General features: G+C 40.2%; 1 protein-coding gene across 4 annotated transcripts in view; it reads right to left on the bottom strand.

The window, feature by feature from the left end:
• hnf4a (hepatocyte nuclear factor 4, alpha) overlaps positions 1-14,520 on the bottom strand; it is a 28,309-nt gene that overhangs the window by 3,465 nt on the left and 10,324 nt on the right. For 2 of the 4 annotated variants that reach the window (XM_034877155.1, XM_034877157.1), the window contains exons 2-7: positions 3,998-4,172; positions 3,403-3,497; positions 2,699-2,805; positions 1,726-1,881; positions 527-614; positions 264-416 (exon numbers count right to left, since the gene is read on the bottom strand). In XM_034877155.1, the coding sequence (XP_034733046.1) occupies positions 264-416; positions 527-614; positions 1,726-1,881; positions 2,699-2,805; positions 3,403-3,497; positions 3,998-4,172 (774 nt within the window). Of the gene's footprint in view, positions 1-263; positions 417-526; positions 615-1,725; positions 1,882-2,698; positions 2,806-3,402; positions 3,498-3,997; positions 4,176-5,865; positions 6,144-14,520 lie in introns of those variants that run through there. The other 2 variants (XM_034877153.1, XM_034877156.1) reach the window with 2 other exon arrangements.

The raw sequence follows: 14,520 nt of genomic DNA, 5'->3' as shown, positions 1-14,520 counted from the left end.
AGAGAGAGAGAGAGAGAGAGAGAAGGGGAGAGAGAGAGAGGGAGAGAGGGGATGACATGCGCCCGGTGCGCCCAAGCACATGGGGCGCCCGCTCCAACAGGTGAGCTATCCAGGCATACATTTAAAATGAGCTACTTTTGCATTTTTAAACCGGTAATTTTACTTGCACTTAAGTAAAAGTTCATCAAAGTAAATAATAGTACTCTTTTAAAACAGAATATTCGTGTACCCTTTCCAGCTCTTAGATGAGTCAGTAATAGTACCTGGGTCAAAGAAAACTATGGCTTTTAAGCAGGCGTATTCGTTGTCATCCATCTGGAGGTCCTGGAAAGGAAGCACCAGCTCATCCAGGATCCTCACCGCTACCCGGCCCACCTCCAACTCCGGGCAGTTCCTAGGAATGATGTGGTCATTTCCTGCAGGGACAAGACATTTTAGGTTTAGTCCAGGATAAGACAATGGGTTTTTTAAATCCTAATTGGGCAATATGAGTTGGGTAAAAAACTCCATCATGTGTCTGTTTTACCTAACAAGAGGATGTCTTTGTAAAGCATGGACCTCTTCGCAACGCCGAGCAAGAGCTGTTCCCCGGCGTGGGCTCGCAGCAACGCCACCTGCAACACAGTCAGTTCATGCACTGTAAGAAATTTAGGGTAAAATTTACAGTAATTATGGCAACAATTGGCAGCAAGTTACTTTGAATTTTTTTTTACAGTAAAGGTACCATACTTCCATTTACAGTATTTTATGTATTCGTTGTAAAATACACAAATAAAAACAATTAAACAAGACATAAGATAAAAGAAGTAAAATTACAGTAGTTTACTTTACTATTTACAGTAGTATAGTGGCTATGTTGTGATTTCTTACAGTAATTCTTTGACTACTGCGATTTCCACTGTAAAACTTAGACTACTGTTATTTTGTCATGTCAACATAGTTGTGATGTACTGTAAAAACCATATACAGTTGTGTTACTGTGAAATCTAAAGTAAACAACTGGAGATTTCACAGCCATCATTTACAGTGTGGACGTATTAGTATGGACACTGTAAAAGTACTCTGACAGGAGTAAAAGTCCTGCATTAAAAATGGTAATTAAGTAAAAGTATTCAAGTATCCATATTTTACAATAAAATAGTGTGGTAGAGAATAAAGTGCTGTCAGAACAGATACTAAGGTGCATTTCAAACAGATTATTTTGAATGTAGAGGAGGAAAAAGTAGAATATTTCTCTCTGAAATGTAGCGGAGTAGAAGTAGAAAGTGGCATGACAAGTAAAGTACCTCAACATTTGTTCTAAAGCACAGTACTTAGTTACCTTGCACCAGTAGTTCTATATCCCTTTCTGAAAAGAAAGTGTCTTTTGGCAGAAGACTCCCTCAGTGATATAACATATAACATCGGCAAATCAGTTACCAAGACACTGTTAATGATTCAGCGCCTATCTTTTTTTTTTAATCTAGAAAGGATACAACTGTAAAACCAGCTCATCATGTTCTAACTCAGGATTTAAATACATTGATCACTCTGGTTGAAGAGTTTGAGGTTTTGCGTTTAATATAATCTTGTTGTATTGAATGCATCTCCTTATTTCCCCACTATATTTCATGTTTATTTTGGAGGAACATATCCCCTGAGCCTGCAGCCCACACTATGGTTTTTGCAGCCGACCGGTTGATGAGTGACCAGAGTGTCTATACAACTATGTACACTGAGTCTTACCTGGTCATCCAGGGGCAGGTCACAGAAGGCTGGGATGTACTTGGCCCACTCCACTAAAACCAACAGCTGCTGTTTCATGGACTCACACACGTCTGTGATGGCGGCGATCTTTTTGGTCCTCATGTCGCCGTTGAGTATAGGAGCGGGGGAGGTGATCTGGACATGGGAATGTGGAGTTTTTAGTGTATGTTCATTGTTATCAGGCCCCCTCTCCAAAAGGCTTTCAGTAGCTGATTTGGGGATCCTTGTACATACCATCATTATTGTACCTTCTGAAATTGTGTGATTAACCCTTATGTTGTCCTGGGGTCACATTTGACCACATTTCATTTTTTTTTGGCACAAAAAATGGGCCGCCAAAAATACAAATATCAAAACTTTGGCAAGAACGTCAAAAAAAGCCCCCACAACATTGAAAAAGTGACAAAATTTCGAAAAAAAAGTGATAATAATGTTGAAAAAAAGTGACCAAGGGTCAAAGAAATGATGATGACGTGTTTTAAATGATTAAATCATCCTTGCGTTGTCTTCCTGTCGGCCATCCAACTTTTTGTTTTTTTGGGTCAAAATTTAAATTAATTTATTTCCATCTTCTTTTTCAACACTTTAATATCTTTAGCAAATGACTTTACTTTACCCCACGTTCCTGAAGCTTCTCAAGATGTTTTTGTCACTTTTTTCAGCATTCTTTTATGAATTATTTTCTTCAAACGCTAAAAAGAATTGAATAAATTAGACAATTTTTGAGTTTTTTTGGTATCCCAGAGGCTTCCTCCAACCTAAGTCAAATTCCGCTTATAGGTCTTCGTACCCGGCAAATAAAGCTGATTCTGACATAGAAACTTTATGAAAATGGGTCATGCGGAACCCAGAGGACAACAGGAGGGTTAAATGATGAATTGGAGATATGTCATGTCCTTGTGATTGTGTTGGCGCCAGATATGATTCCCTAACCCGATTCAGCCGGTCTTACCTGTCTGGACAGGACGTCTGCCTGGATGAGTGCATTGATGGACGGTAAACTGCTGTCTTCGTAGCTGGATCTCCTGGTGCTGATTCTGTCTCGTTCATTCTGCACAGCTGAAGACACACACACATACACACACATTTATAGGGTCAGCACTGCTGCAGCAGCTATATTCTTTCGTTACTTGGGGTAATTTTAAAGGACAGCTTAAGACATGAAAGGGGACTGAGAGGGGGATTGACATGCAGCAAAGGGCCGCAGGTCGGAGTCGAACTTGCGGCCGTTGCTGCAGCTGTATTCTGAGAAAAAAGTGCCAATTTCATGCAGTGACGTAAATTAGGACACACGCAAAAATTAGGGAAAATGTGTCTTTTTCTCCATCACTTTGTTACACAAAGAAGGCTGGGTCATTTAAAAGAAAAATAAGTCTCTCTAGGTTGTCATGTTTATCAGTATATGGCTATTAAAGCTCAGAAATGTTTGCTCAGCATAAGCTGGTTAGAGACTTCAGCGCTCCACTGAGTGATCATTAACAAAGTAATACTCTCGTGGGGATTGCAACACACCCGTCGAGTCACGTCAATTCAGCATGGACAGCTCACGGTGGTTTGCTAATTAGAAGGGACATTCTCTGTTATTCCACAAAGACACATATAGAGTGAGTGGACAGATTGAGTCAGCGAGCTTGGAAAACCTAAAGAGGCTCCTACCTTCTTTCTTCATGCCGGCTCTGAAGCATTTCTTCAGTCTGCAGTATCTGCACTGATTTCGCTTGTCTTTGTCTACGATGCATTGTCTGTTGAACCTGGAAAATGAGTGTGATGAGTTTCTTTATGCTGCCACAGCATCGAAAAAGACACTTGAATGAGATTGGTCGATTCATAGATTGCCAGGAAAGTGATTGCCAAAAATTTTGACAATCTAAGAATCCTTTTAGAGTTCATTTAAAGCAAGAAATGCTGTTTCCAGCCTCTCCAATGTGAGAATTTAATAATTTTCTTCATTCTTCAAAATATTTTTGGATGTTAGACTATTGGTCAGACAAACACAGGATGTCAATTTGAGCTGTGGGAAATTACAATAGTCATTTTTCCCTATTGTATGACATTTTATAAAAAACTAGATGAATAAATTAAGATCTGCAGATTAGTTGTAGCCAATTTACTGAGACAAGCAACAACTTCATTGCCTCTATTTCCCTCACACATGGACTGGCTTCCCTGGCACGACTACTTGTGCGGTGCCTTGCTTCAGTGGCCCTTCATCGACTGTATCAGAAACTTTGAGTTGCAGGCGTCTCCTCACCTGCACGAGTACATGTGGTTTTTGCGGACGCTGCGTCTAAAGAAGCCCTTGCAGCCGTCACAGCTGGAGGCCCCGTAGTGTTTGCCGGTGGCTCTGTCTCCACATATGGCACAAAGACTGCCCGCCCCCAGGTGGCCGCTCGCGTTCATGTTGGTGCTTTCAGTCGGCGAAGAGTCTGACACACAGAGAGAGAGAGAGAGAGAGAGAGAGAGAGAGAGAGAGAGAGAGAGAGAGAGAGAGAGAGAGAGAGAGAGAGAGAGAGAAAACAGAACAGACCTTATTGTCATTGCACAAGCTTGTGTACAATGGAACTTGCTGTGCCATACCTGAATGTAAAAGTACTAAAAAAATGCATACACAAATAAATATCATATTATAAATAATATATATAAGATCTTCAACAGGGGGTCTGCCCCCCCCCCCTCCCCCTTAGAGTTACTTAGAGTTTAAGTTTTTTCAAAATGTCTTAACATGAATCCAACATATTAGCAAATATAAATCAGCCTATTTGTGAAAAAAAATTAATGATATTGTTACTTGCCTATAGGTAAGGTAGTCTCTAAGGTAGCCACCCACAGATACAGGTAACCCTAGCATTCACTGTGTCAAATGTGTTTTTAACATTAAAATAGGATTTATAAAATCATACAGATATGATAACAACATATAACATAACAATCGTTTTTAATAGCTTAGTATTCTATGCACTAAAACGTATGTACAAAGGCTTCAAGCCGCCCTGCATGTTATTGTAGGCCCAGTTTAATATGCAACTTCATTTTATTCAAGATATGTAGTAGGGGGTCCCTGATCGGTTTGTCTCTCAGTTAAGGGGTCCATTGAAGACCCCTGCTCTGACATATACTGCAGAGTCATCCCAGTCAATTAAATAAATGTCATCTCAGCTGGCTTTTAGTTCAGCAGTTTGAGACCCAAAACCATTTCATAAAAGCTTAATTAGATGGCATCAAGAAATATGGTTGATGTGGTTTGACTTAAGACGGTGTGAACGGCTCAGAGTGAACGCGGTGATCAGCTCCATTGACGGCTGATCAAACCCAGGAGAACTTGTGAGGATCTGTCAACCTGCCTGAGTAGCTCAGACAGAGTCAACAGAGCACAATTGATGTCGGCTTGATTGCCTCAGAAAAAGGCAATCACTGGAGACAGTTTTCTTTTTAGTCACCAGACTGGCTCAATCAATCAAGCAGCATGTCCTGCTGTTGATTAAAGATGTCAGGCTGACTCATGAGACGTTGTTATAGAGTGGGAACATGTAAGCGATGGGAAAGTTGAGTGGTAAGTCATGTTTCCTGCAAAGCTTCCCTTTTCCTGAGTTCTTGTTGGGAATTTTAGAACCAGGATCGCAGCCAGATGTCATGGGAGACTGCATATATAAATAAGTTGGGTGTCATTGTGAACCCGTTTTGTCCTCTTTGTAGGCTCTGTGGGAACACACCATATGTAAAAGGAGATGCATGATCCTGATACTCAACTTACTGCTTCATCAGAGGATGAATATAAATCCAGTGCAACCAATGTGACCCCCCCCCCCCCCCCCCCTCCCTCCACAAGCTCAAACAGGTTCAAATGGCTTCGACCAAATGGCGCTATCTCATTGGGGAATAAAGGCTCGTAAATCAAGGTATCTTAATGTTTGACCCATGCGCCCAGCCTAGAGGTGATATAAAGAAGAAGAAGAAGAAGAAGAAAACCACAGCATGTGATCATCCCTCTGCAAGCAGATGGCCAAACGACCCCCTTTTTTTCACTTCACTGCCACAACTCCCTCCGTCCTCTCCTGACCAAAGTTTTAAATCAGTAAAAGTTTCAAAGTTCAACTCCAGAGCTGCATATACGTGACTCACCTGAGCCCAAGGGGAGCACTTGCATGTTTTCGAACTCCAGGGTGGTGTAGGCCGGGTCCAGAGCCTCGCTGTAGTCTGCCATGTCCATGTCTGCTGCCAACGCTTTGGACAAACAAAATCTCAACTAACCTGACAGTGGGGCAGAAGGACTTGTCCAAGAAGCTAATGTGTCCCCCTCCTCCTCCTCCTCCTTCTCCTCCTCCTCCTTCCTTTCCCACACCCCAACACACCTCCACTAACCCCCCCTCAGCCTAGCTCCGCCCCGTAGCAAGGTAGCCCAGTTGCGTGTGATGGGGACATATACTGGTGTCAGAGAGGAGACCAGTGAGTGACAGCGGAGTCTCTAACTGGGGGAGAGGTGGAGTGTCTCTCTCTGGTTGATGGTTAACTAACCCCCTTCGCTGGTGGATCACACGCTTGTTGTTTTTTGGACGAGATAGCTCAACTTTGATATCTTTTGATATCACTGGTGGAATGTAACTAAGTGCATCTACTCAAGTACTGCACTTTAGCACAAATCTTGAGGTACTTGTACTTTACTTGAGTCTTATCTTTTCATGCCACTTCTACTCTATATTTCAGAAAGAAATATTGGAGTTTTCCTTCCACTGCATTCTTCTGACAGCTTTAGTTGCTTTACACATTTGGATTTTTGCCCACAAAACACACGTAGTCATGAAATCTGATGTTTTATTATAAATTAAAGTACCCAACAATATAAGGGCCTACAAGTCCAGCTGAAATGATCAGACTTGGATCCTTTACACTTTCTAAAATGGGAGGATTTTTCTGCATTTAGTACTTTTACTTTTAATATCTTAAGTAGATTTACCTCATTTTACAGTTACTTACTTCTATATCAGTAACATTTTCAATGCAGGATTTTGACATGTATCACAGTATGTTTACAGAGTGGTATTTGTCCTTTTTCCACCACTGGTCTATTGTCAGTCATATTTAAACAAATCCTCCATTAAGGGAAATCAAGACAACCCTTTGCCAAATCACTCCTCTGCCAATTTAGACCAGCTCATTTGTACAGCCATCACCGACTGTAGCATGCTCTTATCACATGCACACACAGTTACAGCTCCCACATTACGTTATAAAGCAACCAAGACCAAATGAAGGTGCAGCTTAGCTCCGTGTATCTGCAGGGAGACCCAAAGTAATATCTTGTTTTACTGCAGTGTTGTACTGGTAGTTGCACTCGAGTATTTCCATTTCATGCAACTTTATACTTCCACTCCACTTCCACACTACATTTATCTGACAGCCATGGGTGGATTATAAGACAATTGTGCCCCAACTTCTCAGACAAAAGGAGCAAGACATCAAGACTGAAAAAGAGACAAACTTGTGTTTTCATTTTTGACATTTTGCAGGTGAAGTAGATCTCACTGGTGCAAAAAACTGCATCTGAAACTTAGTAAGATTCTTTCAAAAAATCTTCCTGGCACAGCAGATACACACTGACGCTCCTGTGCACCGCTATAATACAAAATGCTATAAAACTCTATGGGAAATATTATAGGAAACCACAATAAAGAAAAGATACAGGTTAAAAGTGATTGAAGATACTTTACAAATGGTATTGTACTTAAATGAAATGGTGCTGCAGCCTCAACATGCTAAGCAGCTGTAATAGACATTTAATAGTAAAAGGCTGATCAACAGCAACACACATGATCAAGATGTGGCTACTTTTAAACAGATGTGTGACTGTTAAGATTTTACTAACAACACACAACCCATGATACAGTAGTAGAACTCCTTATGTAACAATACAGAAAGTAGTTTAACGTTAGCTGCACTTTGACCACCTGCCACATTGAAATGCATCAATAACAATAATGAGTACTTTTACTTTTCATTCTGAAAGATCCAATGTGTCGGAATTTCTCCCATTTGGCGTTGAGATCATTGTCGTAATCAACTCTCTCGCGCCAACCAGTTCCGAATATGTATTACAGCTACGGGAGCCTTTATGCTTCAAAAAGCCGGCCTTTTGCTCTTTTCAATATCCTTTTTCTTGGCATAGAAGAGGACTCCGGTTCCTGAAATTTAGATTTTGAATGGTGCGAAAACTTTTTGATTTTTTGGTGCGAAAACGCAAAAGGCGTATGACCAGTTTGTCCCTTACCGGCTTACGTATTTCAAGATGGCGCAAGACTATGGAGCGTCTACCCCAAGGGGGTAAGCCTCTCTTCAGAACAAGTAGCTCCTACGGCGCCATTTTGATGCTAACAACCCTTCACCTGCCTTTAGCATCCCCTTGACTCCCATTCATTTGTGTTTATTTCTAAAGAAACACAACATCTAATAAAAGGCTCCATTACCTTGTAGCTCACGTTATGGCTCCGTATGAGACATTTTTATAAAAATAGGCTAACAATTGTGTCATAACTATGCTAATGAAAATGTAAAATTTCAAGCCGATAGGCATACTTGAAATTGATGGTGGTGGTAAATATTCATGAAAAGGCGTGAACGTTGCACACTGGACCTTTAAAGTACATTCTGTTGATCATACAGAACGTTGTACCCTGAGAGGTCTGAGGGGATTTTTAAATTTGTTTTTAAATTCACCTTATAAGGATATTTCAATGTTACTGTTCAGAAGAAACTCAGCTTTCTGTATAGCAATGCCTAAATGTGTTCCAGATCCGTGTATGAAGAGATAATTTGGCCCTAACGCTGAAAAGGCAAGGTCCACTTTTTGAAATTTCTCAAATCTCTTGTGAAAACTTACCCACACTCAATTGTTTTGGTTCTTGAAATGAGTTTACAGAAGTCGTGGGTTCACAAAAGTAGTGTAATATATGAATGATATGGTTAATAAATGTCTAAAAAGAAATTGTATGCTTTTTGAGTAGGAGTGTTGTAAACCATCTCTTGGAGTCGCCAGTGTGTCTTTTGTCCTCACAGGGTTAACTTGCAACTTGAGTATTTGTTACAAAAGGAAAGGTTATGAGTAAATCTGAGTTAATTCCAGCATAATTACCAGAGGAAATAACTCTTTCTAATGCAAAGCGATGCCTTAACGTTTAGATTTCACTGTGTGAATGCAAGTGCTGCAAACACATCCTCAGGGAGACAGCCTTGATCATTCAGCATGTTGAAAATAGATTTCAGAAAATTAGAAAGACGTTGCTAGAAGATAGAAAGAAGTTTGTTAGATGAGTTATTTTCTGCAGGTCTTAATCATAAACTAGTCTCAAAGAGCTTTGCCTGTAAATCTATCAAGTAAAAAAACAAATAACAGAATGATGAAGTATTTGTACACCACTTCTGCAGTTGTCTGGAGGTACAGTGCGTGGAAATCTTGCGGGGTCCCCAGCAGATTTGATCAAATTAAAATTATTATGGTGAAACATACACCACTATATGTTTATGTATGCATGTTTAGGAGGAATAGAAACACACAAATAGGGTCACAAATTGGTGTGAGGCTAGTCAGGCACTGACAGACCTTCCTCCACAGCGCTGCACAAGAGGGTCTGACTAGTCCACAGACTATTCTGGGACTTTGGCAGCTGAGCCACGGCGCCTCGGGGCCGTCTCATGCCAACACAAAGGAAGCGGAAGGTGACAGAGCTGTAGTCAAGACCACCTTAGTTGAGTCCAAGACAAGTCCAAGATCAGGACTAGTCGAGTCCAAGACAAGACCGAGTCCAAAGAGGTTTGAGTCCAAGTCAAGACCAAGTCCAAAAAGGTTTGAGTCCAAGTCAAGACCGAGTCCAAAGAGGTTTGAGTCCAAGTCAAGACCGAGTCCAAAAAGGTTTGAGTCCAAGTCAAGACCGAGTCCAAAGAGGTTTGAGTCTAAGACAAGACTGAGTCCAAAAAGGTTCGAGTCCGAGTCAAGACCGAGTCCAGGGTTTCACTTTCCCTCCAATAGAATTATCAACACAATGAAGACACCTGTACTCTGTCAAGACCAAAAGCCATATCGGGCAAGACCAGTGGCCGAGACCGAGAAACGTCCGAGTCCAAATACTAGCAAGTCCGAGACAAGTCCGAGAACACGGAAAAACGGTCTCGAGTCCGGATTTGAGTACTACAGCCCTGATACAGCAGGTCGGATTCAAACCAAGGCCGCTGCAAAAGACTCTACACACTCTACATAAGACATAAAAGGCAGAAAAAGGCTGAATATATAACTAAACATAAAAAATAAACAATTTATAGATGCTCAATTTAACTCACTTAAAAAAATCACAAAGAGCAAAATAAATAAATACGTATTAAGTAATATACATGTAAGTAAGAAGTAAATACATTTATGAAATACTGTTCAATACAATCCAGGTTAATATCAACTTTAATAATAACTTTAATCTTCTTTTGTAATTTTGCATGTAGCCTACTTATTGGTGTGATGTATATGAGGTTTATGTATAAAAAATAAAGATGTTAGTCAAAAATTAAAATAAATAAAAATAAAATACCAACATAAACATGTTTAAGTGTTCGTCAGCTATTTTAACTCCCATAACTGTAAACAAGATGATTGGAAATATAAATTGTAATAAGGAGTTAGTTATTGATATTCATATTCTATATACTCATTTAAATGAGCATGTACTATAAAGTACTCACTACAATAACGTTGATGAGTTCCCACCTCTGAATGACTTGTAAATGTGTTATCATAAATTTTGAAGTGCCATTTTGGAATATGTCATGCTGATATCAATCATTCACTAGCTGTTAATAAGCCAGTTATGGATGCATTAAAGGAGGAGTTATGACTGTTGACAAAAAGTACTTGTATGTATATATGTAGTAGATTGTACTTACAGAAATATATAATTATATCTGCTTACAACATTATGAGTTATTATAACTTTAAACAGGGGAAGCAGTGTGTTACTTTTTCATCTAATATATCATACTTATATTACTGTATCATACCTTTTGTCACACACACCTATTTAAACTGGCCTCTGTCTCATGTTTTAAATTTTTAAGTTAAGTTTTATTTGACATTTTTTATTTTGCTTCTATTATTTTATTCTTTTAGCTTGTTCTTTTTACTGTTTTAGGGTCGTATTCTTTGAACCATTTTACTTTGGGATTTATATAATAATATTGTTATCATCACTTTTTTGTGAGTGTTATTATTATTTTTATTTTCTAAATATTGGTCAATTTTGTGTGACTTTCCTCACACACTCCAGAATCCTGAATTTGAGTATTTAAGAAAAAAAACCAAAAACAAATCTCTGCTTGCGTAAACCTCCCTACATGTCCCACAGCAAACAGTAGTCCTGTATTTGAAGAGAAAGTGCCAGTACATAGCAGCAGGTCAACGATCCCAAGTTCAAGCCGGACCTCCAAAGCAGTAAACCCCCCGTGGGTGAACCTGTTAACCATACACTCAAATTACACTGGAGGCTTGTAAAATGACTTCTCTTCCAGCAGGCAAACAACATAACATTCCCCTTGGGCTCGTGTGCACCATTCTGAAATGATCTGTTCAATAATTCTACTTCTCTTAAAGGTAATCCAATCAGAACTAAAAATGGAAGTGATCAATGGTTAAAACTATTCTTTTCACTCTGTCAGGTCCAATCAGAGATTGGAATTGATCTGCAGATCTTTAACAGACTGATTAACTCAATGGAACCTACGCCCATGATCAAAAGATGATTAGCGGCTACTTCACACACTCCTACGGCAGTTACAGACGTAACTTTGGGTTCAACGTTGGGCGGGTTGAGATCTCCACTTTTGAGCAAAATTGTAATATTACACGTCAGACACGTCATAGTCTGCATTCTGGGGAATTTCTCTGCAACCATTTGTGCCTTTTCTGCAACTTATGGTGTCTTTATTTATGTAAAGGAGGTTACAATAGGTTGCACTGGCCAGTTTATACTATTGGGGAGGTTGTAACCCCAACACCCCCCCTAGAACTCACAGATGATTATTCTCCATCCACTCTGCAGCTCGGTTTGATCAGGTGGTTCCACTTCAGTGTACAGAGGTCACCCATTACAACATTTCTTCACGTTCGATCTGTGCTGCTCTTTTTTTGCAATGCCCGTATTTGCTCAAGAAGTGTGCTGATTATTTCAAAGCAATAAGCAGAAGGGGGGCGGGGAGGGGGGCGGGGGTGGCGAGGATGGGAGAATCGGTGTAAAGCTATGAATGAGTCACTCAGAGCAAATCTTATCTTCTCCGTCATTAAAGTGCTTTTTATCGCCGCTCCCATCTTAGATTTCTGTGAACTCCTCAAGGAACAGTCGTATATACAGAACTATAAAGTGTAATCTGTTAGAGCTTTCTTAATCACACACTGGCAAACGGTTCTGATGTGCTGGATAGGGTGTAGAGGTCAGGGATTCGCTCCGAATTCTCCCTTTACTTGTCAGCAGTTTGAGGTGTGGGGGGGGGGGCTTGTAATGACATACTGTATATACATATTCCCACAATACACAGGATGGACTGACACGTGAATGAGGCTATAAAACACCAAGACCTATGACAGAATAAATATCGCAGCTGTTTATTCTGGTGACAAATTCTGATGTAGTTCCCCACAGTCATCCATTCATATTCACACTGAAATCTAAATATTTAATATTCTTAAAGGAAGAAGAACATTTTGCAGAAAACTTTTGTTCCCTTTCCTGCCGAGAGTAAGAGGAAAAGATGTTCATAGCCGTACGTCCCATGGACTATGACAATAAGGTATGCACGCTGAGTATAAAGCTACAACCTACTGCTACCCTAGGGTGGTGCTGGAGGAAAAGTCAGGGGATCCCTAAAATCTCAAGGATTTATTGTGTGGGAACCAAGAATGTCCAAAATTTCATGGCAATCCTTCCAATAGTTGTTGAGATATTTTAATCGGCATTTCTATCATAGACTACGCAGACCAGATCCCAACCAACCAAATGTGGGACAAAGACTAGGTTTGTATGGGACAATGCTGAGAGGTACTTAAAAAAACTCCTTGATCAAAGCTTTAAGTAGTTGTAGTTTCTGACGCCCCCAGGAGGAATGCTAAGTAATCGCGCCACACCCCCACCCCTCAACCACACAGTTGCCAGTAGCCAAGGAGGACACGGAGGATTACAAAAAAATCTGATGGACTTGAGTTGTGTTGAGTCTTAATTAGCTTTGTAGCAACTCATTTAGCAATGGCTTGACTGTAACGGACATTTATTAATATCAAAAAGTTACACACTAAAGCTTTAAGACTGTCCTGCGAAGAAAAAACGCCCACATAAGTTGTTTTCTCAAGCAGTCATTCTCATATGTACCTTTATAATGGCTGCGCCCCCTAGTGGTTGTAGTAGTTATGACAAAGAGAAAGCCAAGTCAAACAAAGCTACGTCACATTCTGTGTCATGTTTGTTATCGGAAGTGAAGTAACGTCCGATTTTAACCCACACCACCACCAACAACAACCTACGCTGTTAGAAAAGCCCGTAGAAATATGGGCTAATATTCTGTGTTATCTGAAAGATTTTTCTGAACTGATTTTTCACAGGTGTTTTTCCATATTTACATTCTTGGATTTACAGAAATGTCCGGGACAAGGGTTAAAAAGGCTGCGTAGTCCCCCATAAAGCGGGACACCTAGTCCCCGAGACCCATGTCAGTAGGGGGACTAAAAATGACACGCAAATTCAATTTTTGGATCAATGGAAGCACGTTTCTAGGACAATTGGCTGACATAACAAGTAGGACGTCCCTTACTTTTTGCTCTCTGTGTGTTGCGCCAGCCATCTACACGCTGAAAAATTGGCAAGTTTTGGAGAAAATCTGGAACATGCCACAAGGCAGGCCTACTTGGTTCTTTCAGGGAATGACTGTAAAGATTTACAGAGAATATGTTCATGCCGTTTCCTCTCTAACTGGGACGTTTTGGGAGCGATTAGTGGGATTGTTGTAGAGGAAGTACACACGGAGATACACTGGTAAGATATGATGAGGTGTAACCATGTATCAGCTAATATAAATAGACTGTGTTACTGCATTGTGTGAAACTTCATTTAATGTTGAATGTGGCGTATTCCTTTGTTCCACCAAAACAAGTTCCTTCCTGAGACTATTTAGCAGAGCCACCGTCGCCGTGTCCAGAGCTTGCAATGCTAGACCATTGATGGTCTAATGATCACACATAACATGTTTTAACACCTTTTCAATCCGTTAAAGGGTTATAAATTGCTGGAAGGGTCAAGTGTTTGGCAGAAGATAAAAGTTTTTTGGACTGAAATACTTTGTGGAGGCCCATCTTTGGAACAGCTGACAAAATGACATGAGATACTCAACATGAAAGCATTTAGTAGAAAAGGAAACAGGACAGATGGGTGCATGTAGTAGGTTGTAGTAATACTGACAAATTTGAGGTGGGTAATGTAGTAGAGGCAGTAGTGTAGTGCAGTAGTAGTCTGATCTGGGATGGCCAAGATAGAAATAAGTTATATTACCTTTTAGTGGTTTTAAACTGTGCCATAAGTCAGTTTTATGCATTAATATACATATTGTTTTTTATTTTTTTTCTGGGTCCCATGTTGGATTCAAGCTTTTATCGTGGGTTTCCCTGTTTGTGTTTTTTTTTTCGTTGAACATTGGAGCATGGGGGTTTATGTGTTACGCTGTTTATGGCGTAATAAAATCCACTTTGTCTTATTGTGAGCA

Source organism: Etheostoma cragini, chromosome 7, assembly GCF_013103735.1.
Source record: "Etheostoma cragini isolate CJK2018 chromosome 7, CSU_Ecrag_1.0, whole genome shotgun sequence".
In the NCBI taxonomy this organism is placed as follows: Eukaryota; Metazoa; Chordata; class Actinopteri; order Perciformes; family Percidae; genus Etheostoma; species Etheostoma cragini.
The sequence above is the reverse complement of the archived record's forward strand: the minus strand, read 5'-3'. Positions and strand labels throughout refer to the sequence as shown.